The 10,924-nt window shown below is 47.6% G+C and overlaps 1 protein-coding gene across 2 annotated transcripts; it reads right to left on the reverse strand.

The window, feature by feature from the left end:
- Positions 1 to 2,007: 2,007 nt before the first annotated feature.
- Positions 2,008 to 8,319, reverse strand: TGOLN2 (trans-golgi network protein 2). Of its 2 annotated transcripts, none has more exons than XM_015564095.1 (4): positions 8,204 to 8,319; positions 6,737 to 7,764; positions 4,281 to 4,364; positions 2,008 to 2,762 (listed from the first exon to the last, which is right to left on the reverse strand). In XM_015564095.1, the coding sequence occupies exons 1-4, from the start codon at positions 8,247 to 8,249 to the stop codon at positions 2,757 to 2,759; spliced, it is 1,164 nt and encodes a 387-aa protein (XP_015419581.1). In that variant the 5' UTR covers positions 8,250 to 8,319; the 3' UTR covers positions 2,008 to 2,756. The 2 variants fall into 2 exon arrangements, with proteins under 2 accessions (XP_015419581.1, XP_006764080.1); XM_006764017.2 differs by having other exon boundaries at positions 6,737 to 7,767.
- Between the last annotated feature and the right edge of the window lie 2,605 nt (positions 8,320 to 10,924).

Genomic DNA, 10,924 nt, shown 5'->3' on the forward strand with positions numbered 1-10,924 from the left:
GGACACCGCAGGAACAAAAAAACACAGAGGCCAGTAGGGCGCCCAACAATAGGGGCTTTTGGCCTGGCTAGACTGTAGAGAAAGACAGGCAGGGCAGTGCCCATCTGCAAAGTCTTGAATACAAAAGAGCCTATACACTTGCCTCTAAGCCATAAGGGACACAGACAGAAGCTTCAGATCAGGGCAAGTGTTTCAGGTCAATCTGGTCCCTATGCACACAAGAGAAGATGGACAGGAAAACCAATAAAGGTGGCTCCTGAAAAAGAGATCCGGGAGAGAGGTGGAATGGGTGTGGGACAGGGAAGCAAGGAAAATGGAAAGAAAGATTGCAGCTCGAGACATTTTTTGTTTAAAAAGCATAGGACTTTTGTGACAAGAAATAAAAATGGTGTAAGTTTGTAGTTTGTAGTTGAGAGGATTAAAGAAATTGGGCAGTTGAAAGAGACAGTGTAATCGGTAGAAAAAATTGAGTTTTAGAATTTTTAGGACAACCATGCTGAAAAGAGCACACAACAGACTGTTTCTTTGGGAACTATGCCAAGGCTAACGACCTGGGAATGAAGAATGAATGAATTTCTGAGGAGACAAAGGAGTTTTTTTGTTTGTTAAAAATTTGTTGTTGTTAATCCTCACCTGAGGATATTTTTCCATTGATTTTCAGAGAGTGGAAAGGAGGGGGAGAGACAGAGAGAGAAACACTGATGAGACACATTGATTGGTTGCTTCCCACACATGACCCAACCAGGGCTAGGGATTGAGCTGGCAACGAGCTATGTACCCTGGACCAGAATCAAACCCGGGACCCTTCAGTCCAAGGGCTGATGCTCTATCCACTGACCCAAACCGGCTAGGGTGACAAAGGGGTTCTTGACATAAGGACACTTTGTCAAAGAAACCAAAAGAGGGGAATTTCTATTTGGATGGTCAACAGTGTCCAATTCTATCAATATCAAGACTAAGTTTTGAGAACAAGCCATTGGATTTGATGATCTGAAACTATGGAATAACACTTAGTAGAAAGACAGGGACCAAAGTGAGCTTGTAAAGGTTATGAAGAGAGTGAATGACAAAGTAATGAAAGCAACACTTACTGAAGAAGTTGATGAGCAGACTGAATAACAAATAGGATGGATGGGGGCTGGGGGGGGGTGTTGTGTAAGCATGAAGGTTGGAGAAAAAGTGTTAGTGTAGATAGGCTGAAATAGAAAACATTAGAGGAGGGAAGGCAGGGACAGGGGAGACGGAAAAGGGACTATAATAATCAAGGTCTTAGGGAATGCTAGGGGAGCCTGATAGAAGATTTCTCAGATTGGAGGAAAGTATAAGACTGGTGCACAAGTAAAGAAATGATGACAAGAAGAGCATTCATTCATTCTTGATCTCCACAAACAGGTTCTGCAATGAATGAAAACCTCAACTGGAAGCCATGCGCTGTTCTAAGCAAGGTGGATGATGATAATATGACAAACACATGGTCCCTTCTTTAGACTTACTTCTTCCATAGCACAGAATTCGTCATATTCCCTCACTTCCCACATCTTTGTATTTCTTGAGATCGGTTATTCTATTTCAGTTTTTCCTTTGCAGAAACAACTCTTCAGGCTCTTTATAATAGGATAACATGACTAGAGCTACATAAAACTTCAAACAGTGTGACCTAAGACACTACTCTCAGTTACCCCAGGGGAACTCTGTGAATTTCTTAAATTTTAATAACCCTTCCCATGGGATAGAAGTTTTACTAACTACCCCTACTTAGCATTTTATATTAGATGAGGGGACCATTAATTAGGTTAAGGTAAAAGAAAGAGCCTGGTTAGTTTCTAAATATGTCTATTTTGTCTGTTTTAGGCAACAGAGGTAAAACAGAGTTTGTGGGGAATCTATTTCATAAAAGGTCTTTGAAAATAACGCAAACCCAAACCAAAACCCTCCTATTTGTTTTCTTGCACATGAACTTACTCTAATTCAAAAAGGTCCTGTTACGGTTATAAGAAAAAACAGTGCTTCAATAATCACAACTTTATTTCTAAAAATCTGCAATGGGAACAGTGGCTTTACAGCTCTACTCCCAGGAGCCCCAAGTTCAGTTTTATACTCAGTACAACCAAATGGAAGCTGACTCACTTTGTCTTACATAATATGAAAATGTGCTAGATGGGTTGAACCTGCAGGCAGTAAAGCATTTTTTTAAGCTATTGTTTTGGTTTACTGCTGAAGCATTTGAAAAGAATTATGTGTTCAATGTAGCTCTTTGCCCATCAGCATTCACCTTGTAGATCTCTTGTACGGCACATCCCCCCAAAGTAAGAGGTCCTGGTGTAAAGTACCTCAAGCAGTTGAGTTTTCTCCTAGGTCTGCAAAAATAAATAGTGGCAAGTGCAATGCTACTTTCTAGGGGTAATTTCACGATAGAGCTGAGGCCCAAGGCGCCCAGGGCGGTCAGCAGCACTAGCCTGCCAGGGGCTGGGATCTCCATTTGGTCAAAACTGGGTTCCCACCTGCTCGCTCCTTCTACTCATACTAAGTGGGGGAAAGGACGGAAGACACCAGCATAAATAATGGGAACAAAGGAGCACAGGGTCACTAAAGTGCCGGTGCAAAAACCAAAGCCATGCTCCCCACCCCCCATGTCTGCCAGCCTGGACTTGCCACCAACCCTAGAGGGTAGCTCTTAGTTCACAGTACTTTTATCTTCATTATCTTGATTTAGAAACAAATCAGCAGGGAGGACGAGGTTCTCAAAAACAGAAAGATCAAATCTGAAACGAGAGTAACAATGCATTGGTGATGTTCACCTTCTTCCAGAGGAATATAACTTACTGCTATGATTTTGGGGGTAAAAAAGATCTTAAGAGTTGCAGCTCAAAGAAAAAAAAATCCAGAATTAAGACAAACTGACCCTCCACCATACAAACAGTAATTGATAAAAAGCACGCAAAATTATTTAAAAATTCATTTTGAAATAAAACATACACTAGATGCCCAGCCAGCATGGCTCAGGTGGTTGAGCGTTGACCTATGAACCAGGAGGTCACAGTTCGATTCCCAGCCAGGGCACATGCCTGGGCTGTGGGCTCCATCCTAAGCAGGGGCATGCAGGAGGCAGCTCATCAATGATTCTCTCTCATCACTGATGTTTCTCTCTCTCTCTCTCTCCCTTCCTCTCTGAAATTAATAAAAATATATTTAAAAAAACAACAAACCCATACACTAGAGAGATCCACACTTAGTGGAGGGAATATGGGAAGCTTAGCTTCTGCTTTGTAGCATTCTGTATTCTGAATTGTTTACATGTGCATTTTCTTAAATCAGAAAAAGATTATAATGAACAGGAATGACAATCCTTAAAGTCAATTATCTGGAAAGGTACTTGGCCAGGGTTATACTGTGAGGCTGATCTACTGGGCCAGGCAGCAAGATGTTTTGAGCTGAGTGGCCTATTCTGTAGCTGGTATGAGCTGTACACATGAACTGTGTTCCCTGCAGGAGTCTGGAAACAACTCCCAGTTGGGCCGCCAGCAACTCTTCACCCAGCCCTTGCTGAGCTGCAGACGGGAGCATGCTGGCAGCAAGGCTGTGGGAGTACACTGAGCTCAGACAGGCTGCCTTTGGGGAGACCCTTTCTTCAGCTCCCGCTGCTGTGGGTGGAAAGAGGGCTTTGCTTCCTGGCAGAGGCATGGGTTGGCTGCATTCAGGAAATCTAGTCAACAATGCTTAGCAGGGCTGATCTGGGAAGTTGGAGGCCTATGTTTCTGAACTCGTTTATTTCTAGGGAGTGTAGTCTAGAGTTTTGCTCCCTAACACGTGATCCCAGCAGCATTTGGCGTCACCTAGGAACCTCCTAGAAATGTAGAAGCACAGGCTCCACCCCACAGCTAGTGAATCAGATTTTGCTTTCTATCACAATGCCTATGAAAATTTGTGAAGTGCTGGTGTAGTACAAAAACCACAGGATGGAAGCCTAGGGCGTTCCCATCAGGTCTTGATTTTGCCACGACCTTGAGGTGGGAATTTAAGTGGGGGTAAATCATGACTTCTGGGCCTGAGTTTGCTCATCTGTCAAGGGAGGGAGCTGTTGTAACATACTTAAAGCTCTCTTCAGCTCTAACACTACAGACATGTGTACATGATGTCTCTACTTCGTGATCTGAAAAGGGCAGGGGTAATGGTGGCAGCACCCCAGAATCAGCTGCTGCATCTGAGCCAAATGCCAGCCCACTGCTGTGCTCAGCTGAGACTGCATAGCCCTCCCATGGACCTGGGTTTTCCTTCCTTACCTTCTGGTCCAAAAGCTGGTAGTCACTGGCCTTAGGCCGCCGAGTAGGTTTGGATTTTTTTCCTTCCAGGGCAAAAGCAATAATCTGGGGAAAGGAAAAAAAAAAGATTAACAACTGACTCTATAATGACACATTTCAGTTTTTGAAATTAGAGGTAATCACCTAGTAGTACATTTGTTAATAACCTGACAGTAAAAAGAGCCGTACACCCACAAAAAGGCCTATCTATATATATAAAACCCTAATATGCAAACAGACCAAACGGCGGAAAACAGAATAACCAAACAACTGGTCACTATGGCATGCGCTGACTACTAGGGGGCACACGCGGAACATGGCGGGCGTTGGCAGCAGGCAGCAGAGCATGGAACATGGTGGGCATATCAGCCACGGCGGGATGGTGGAGCAGGTGAGCGGGGGTGCCAGACCAAGGCGGGACACCGGTCACTGTCATCAGAGTGAGCCTCTGGTGGTTACTGAAAATTCTTTGCTCCCGTGCACTATGGTCCCACCCGGCACTCGCACCTGCTGCCAGCACTGGCCTGGCTCACACCTGCAGCTGGTGCTGGAGCCACCACTAGAACCCACTGCCAGCACCCAGTGCCAGCCCCAGTTGCTCAGGAGCAGGGGGAGGTGGAGAAGCCCTCAGAGGCGATCAGGGCCAGCAGCTGCCGCTCACACCCACTGCTGGTGCTGGCCCCAATCTCTGTGCGCCGTCAGCAGGTGTGAGTGGGGCTAGCGCCATCAGAGCAATGGAGCGGTGGTGGCGGCTGCCCGCAGACAGGGGAGGCGGAGGGGGGGGACACGGTGGGAGGGACGGGGAAGGGGCATGGAGAATGGGCCGAGACCCGCCCCTGAGCCCACTGCAGCTTCATGGCCCACAGTTCCTTTCAAGGTGCACGAATTCGTGCACTGGTTTAAATTATAACAATTTTAAGAACAGGGCTTAGTTCCATTACAATCCTGTGTACTGCTAAATCAGCAATGATAGAGGGAGGAAAGCTGTTCTGGGCTCTAGTTTGTGGCAGTCTGCTAATTTACTCAAGAATACTCAAAGATCTGACAACTCCTCCCTGGAGAGCTGTAGGCTAAGACATTTCTTTTCTCCTCTCTCCCCACCTTTTTTTTAAAGAAAACAAATCATAATTATTTTTTTCTGCAAATGCACTCTTTCACTCCACACTTTGCCTCATCTTTTTTTTTTAAAATATATTTTATTGATTTCTTACAGAGAAGAAGGGAGAAGGATAGAGCGCCAGAAACATCGATGAGAGATTGATCAGCTGCCTCCTGCACGCCCCCCAGTGGGGATGTGCCCGCAACCAAGGCACATGCCCTTGACCGGAATCGAACCTGGGACCCCTGAGTCCGCAGGCCAATGCTCTATCCACTGAGCCAAACCGGTTCGGCCTGCCTCATCTTAACTTTACACTCATTTCATGCCTAAGGTTACTCTCCATGATGTTGAATGTAGAATAAGAATGCACCATTATTAACTAAATGAGTCCCTCATTTCTTATAGCCACAGGCCTTATGGCCATCATGAATTGAACTCTCCAATTTTGACCAGGCTACAGAAACTACTAAATTCTTAGAGTTCAATAAGAAATGTAATTATTTTGTCATTGGCATGATTACTAAGTGACACAGATACTACTTCACACCAAATCTTGCTAAAGAAATAAAAGATGAGTATACCTATGCAATTTCTGTTCCTTCTTCTTCTTTTTTTAAAAAATATATTTTATTGATTTTTTACAGAGAGGAAGGGAGAGGGATAGAGAGTTTGAAACATCGATGAGAGAGAAACATCGATCAGCTGCCTCCTGCACACCTCCTACTGGGGATGTGCCTGCAACCAAGGTACATGCCCTTGACCGGAATCGAACCCGGGACTCCTCAGTCCACAGGCCGACGCTCTATCCACTGAGCCAAACCGATCAGGGCTCTGTTCCTTCTTCTAATCAGAAATTCAACTGACTACAAAGATAATCCCTGGGCTCTCTGCTGTTGATGTCAAAGATTATGTAATCATTCTTTCTGCCATTGGAGGGGGAAGACAAAAACTTAGCAAAGGAAGCTAGAAATGATGCACTGAAAGTGGAAACTGGAAGATAAGTGCTCCAACTACTTACAAACTGTCAGGTACTCAGGTCCTCTGAGGCTGTGAAGGATCTAAGTTCAAGATTACAGGAGACCCCAAAGCAGGTCAGATTGTAATAACATCCTAACTTGGCACCTAATACAGCAGCAGAGAGCACTCAGAGGAAACAGTCATGAAAACAAATGATGTATAAAACAAGAGTAGAGCCCTAGCAGGTTCTGGAAAAAAACACCTGACATGTCATAAAATACCCAGTGCTCACAGGCAGGTAAGTGATGAGTACTGGCCCATACACCAAGCTTTCAGGGTGAAAGACATCCCATTCCTCCTCTTGAGCTAACTGTTGACTTACCTTCCGCTTGTTGTGATAGGCAATATAGAGAACAGCCACAAGAATGGCTGCAGTCACCAGATATGCAAAGAAGTGACTGCTCTCCGCACTTCCAAGATTCTCCTTATAAAGGTCATCCTTCTTCCTATTTACGGAATCCAAAAGTGTTCCTTCAAGGTTCTCTCCAGAGGCAGGGCCAGGCATTTCCTTCTCTTCTTTGGGTGGAGAGCCCCCTTCAGGTTCAGAACTGTTTTCCGTGAACAGGTGCTCCTTGTCTGACTCATCAGGACTGTTTCCCGTGGACTGGTGGTCCTTATCCGACTCATCGGGCCTGTCTCCCGTGGACTGGTGGTCCTTATCCGACTCATCGGGCCTGTTTCCCGTGGACTGGTGGTCCTTATCCGACTCATCGGGCCTGTCTCCCGTGGACTGGTGCTCCTTATCCGACTCATCGGGCCTGTCTCCCGTGGACTGGTGCTCCTTATCCGACTCATCGGGCCTGTCTCCCGTGGACTGGTGCTCCTTATCCGACTCATCGGGCCTGTCTCCCGTGGACTGGTGGTCCTTATCCGACTCATCAGGACTGTTTCCCGTGGACTGGTGGTCCTTATCCAACTTGTCAGGACTGTTTCCCGTGGACTGGTGGTTCTTATCCGACTCATCAGGATTGTTTCCCGTGGACTGGTGGTCCTTATCAGACTCGTCAGGACTGTTTCCCGTGGACTGGTGGTCCTTATCCGACTCATCGGGCCTGTTTCCCGTGGACTGGCGGTCCTTATCCGACTCATCGGGCCTGTTTCCCGTGGACTGGTGGTCCTTATCCGACTCATCAGGACTGTCTCCCGTGGACTGGTGGCCCTCATTTGACTGGTTTGAGTTGTCTCCTGTGGACTGTTGCTGTGAGTCTGACCCAGTAGAGCTGACAGCCGTGAGCTGTGTTGGAGCCTGTGGATTATTCTGAGGCAGGAGGCTGGGGGAGAACTGGGTGGCGACTCTTTCTGTATTCGTTATACTCTTCTGAGTGGGTAACGGAGAAGTGGACTCCTCGGCTTCTGAAAGAGAGAAACCAGTTGGCCCTCAAGAGAGGCAGGCCGTGGCCGGCCCGTGTGGCTCAATGGTTGAGCGTGGGCCTATGAACCAGGCGGTCAGGGGTCCATTTCCGGTCAGAGCTCATGTCGGGTTTCGGCTGGGTCCCCAGCAAGGCGTGTGGAGGAGGCAGCCGATCAATGATTCTCTCTCACCATTGATGTTTCTCTCTCTCCCTCCCTTCCTCTCTGAAATCAACAACAACAACAAAAAAAGAGGCAGGCCGAGATAAAGGATACCTCAGAGGTGGAAGAGACTGGAGCAACCGGCAAACGGTGGCGGCGATGGCGAGGGAGGGGTGAGCCGGGCAGGGACGAAGCAAGCTCAGAAGGCAACGGGCCACGGTGAGGATGATGGGCCTGGCGGGCGAGAGTGGGATTTCCTTGGGGGCAGGGGTCTTACCCGCCGCTGCAACCATCAGGAGGACCAACGCAACCAGGAACCGCATCCTGCAGACTGTACTTCCGCCGTCTGCTGCTCTCGCGAGATCGCGCACGGACGCCGTACTCGTAGCCCCGCCCCTTCCTGCGCCCGCCTCCCGCCGCGCCGCCGCCGCCGAGGGGCGGGCCTGGGGAACGGCCGGGAGGTGTGGCGCTTCCTCCCCGCTGTGCAGCTTTTCTCACAGGACCGGGCGGTCCCTGTGGAGGTGCGTCCACCCTTGCCTGATGTCTTTGCTCCGTGGCATCCGCCACCCGCTGTCACTCCCCGTTTCCTTTTTTCCCTCCGTGCTTCCGAGACCTTGCAGGCTGAGCAGGGGCCCCTGGCCCGTGGACGGCCCCGCGGGAGTGGCGCCGCCCGCTCCCTCCTCTGCTCGCCTTGGTAGCGTCTCCCTTTCTCGTGGTTCTTGCCTGCTCCGGTCTCTCCCACCCCAGCAGAGCCACCCCGGCACCGGGGCCTCGCGGCGCCCGGGTCCCAACTTCAGGACACTGCCCGCAAGTCGGCCAAGGGTCTTCCCTAAAGTGCATCCTTTTCCTGACCACAAAGGCTATTCATGTAAATTGTAGAAAACGGAGCGATTGTGTAGAACTAGAAAGCAAAATCTTTGCCCCACAATCCCGAGGTAATCACTGTGTTTTACTTTGTTTTCTGTCTTGCAGTGTGGGGAGCCCGCACGGCCATGGCATACTCATGCCAGCTCAGCCTGGTTCAGTGACCCTGAGTGGGGGGGTGAAAGGATTGAGAAAGGACAGACAAGAGAATGAAAGCTGGGTCTCGGTAGGACGCTGCTCCTCTGACAGAGAGACAGTGCCGGCGCCCATAAGCCGTGTCTTTATTTTATAGCAGATGCCAGGAGGCAAAGTAGGGGCGTGATCACCTTGTTTATAACATTCTCCTTGTTCTCAACCCTACTCAACTACATGCACCTGAACTCTATCACTCAGGCACGTGGGGCCACGTGGTTGGACCATAGGTTCCAGCTTACAGCTATAGCTATTGGCTATAATTGTGCTGGGAGGGCTCTGCCCTCCAAGCTGGGACTTGCATGTGGCAACGAGATGACTGTGCCCCCTCCTCAGTCCACAGCTTGAACCTGTCCAAAACACTAGCCACGCTCCGTATTGCAAACATTTAACAGTTTTTGATTAGGTAATGCATTCTAATGACTCAAAACATCAAAATGGGATTTCTAAAACATAGCGTACATTAGAAAACTACCCCTCCACAGGGTACCACTTGCATTAGTTTATTGTTTCCATTTAGTGTGTGTTTTTAAAAAACCATAAATACAGCCCTAGCTGGGTTGGCTCAGTGGATCGAGTGTGGGCCTGCAGACAGAAGTGTCCCAGGTTCCATTTGGGTCAAGGGCATGTACCTTGGTTGGCGGGGGAGGGGGGGCAGGGAAGGGGCGTGATCCCCAGTAGGGGGCTGGGGAGGCAACTGATAGCTGTTTCTCTCATCAGTATTCCAACTCTTTATCCCTCTCCCTTTCTGTAAAAAATCAATTAAAATGTATTTTAAAAAACACACACATAAATACAAATGTACTTATTTCCCCCTCCTTCTTAAATGTAATTTCTTGGTCTTTTTCCTATGCATATTCATTTTCTCCCAAATTATAATCATTGGGTGAATAGTGTTGTCCCACTGTTTATCATAACTGTTACGTTTATACATTACTTGTTGCTTGAAATCATTTTATGAACATTGGCCAGGCTAGGTTCTTTGTAACAGGCAGTGATTTTTTAAAAATGACCGACCCTAACCTCATGGAACATGTAATTTAGAGGACTCACGAGTTTAATCAGATGCGTACACAAATGAGTGTGTGTTCAAGGAAATAAAGTACAGAAACTGAACTCTGTTGAGAAAGACCTTTGAGTTGAGGACCAAAGTGTGTAGGCGTTTCCCAGGTGAGGTGGCGGGAGGAGGAGGGGAAGCTTTGCTGGCAGATGCACAGAGTGTGCCGGGGCCTGGAGGCTGGTGGGAAGCTGACGTTTTGTGTAAATCTAAAGATGAGGATAGGATTGTCAGATAACAGAAAACAGAAAGAGTGGCAGGCGAGAGTCAGGTTAAAGAGTAAATGACCTGGGAGTAGTCCAGAACATAAATCTTTATGGGACACAAAAGTGCATCAGAAAATATGCCAGTTAACTCAGACCAAAAGGGACCACAGCTGCCAGGGCAATAGCACTCCTCTGCAGTCTGCTGAGTAAATAATTGGGTTACACTGCATGCAGTTTTAGTTAATTGTAATTCTGTACATGGCATAAGTATAGATTGTTGTTTAAAAACCCTTTAATAATGTTTCTCAACATTTATCTGTTGTAAGGAAATCTCTCATATACACATGAGGATATATCCTATCTAATAAAAGAGAAACATGGTAATTGGTGTACGACCGCTACCCTTCCCATTGGCTAATCAGGGTGATATGCAAATTAACTGCCAGCCAAGATGGCCGCTGGCAGCCAGGCAGCTTGAAACTAACATGAGACTTGCTTGCTTCAGTGACGGAGGAAACCAACGTTCCCCGCCTGCCTTGCCGGCCTCTGAGCTTGCAGTTTGAAACATTGTAGCAAATATAGAAGCTAAACAAAACCCCAGAAACCCGCTTTCAGCCAGCCAGGATCTCAGAGCTGGAGTTGATACAGTGTTTCGAGATTATAGAACCCAAACAAAACC

The sequence above is a fragment of the Myotis davidii genome, unplaced genomic scaffold (assembly GCF_000327345.1).
Source record: "Myotis davidii unplaced genomic scaffold, ASM32734v1 scaffold339, whole genome shotgun sequence".
NCBI classification, from domain to species: domain Eukaryota; kingdom Metazoa; phylum Chordata; class Mammalia; order Chiroptera; family Vespertilionidae; genus Myotis; species Myotis davidii.

What these genes read in the sequence shown, in the direction of transcription:
- TGOLN2 (XM_006764017.2), bottom strand. Translation starts at nt 8,249, where the DNA reads ATGCGGTTCCTGGTTGCGTTGGTCCTCCTGATGGTTGCAGCGGCGG. An exon ending in CCTGATGGTTGCAGCGGCGG is followed by an intron (nt 7,768 to 8,203) that starts GTAAGACCCCTG and finishes TCTCTCTTTCAG; the next exon opens with AAGCCGAGGAGTCCACTTCT. An exon ending in CCTATCACAACAAGCGGAAG is followed by an intron (nt 4,365 to 6,736) that starts GTAAGTCAACAG and finishes TCCTTTCCCCAG; the next exon opens with ATTATTGCTTTTGCCCTGGA.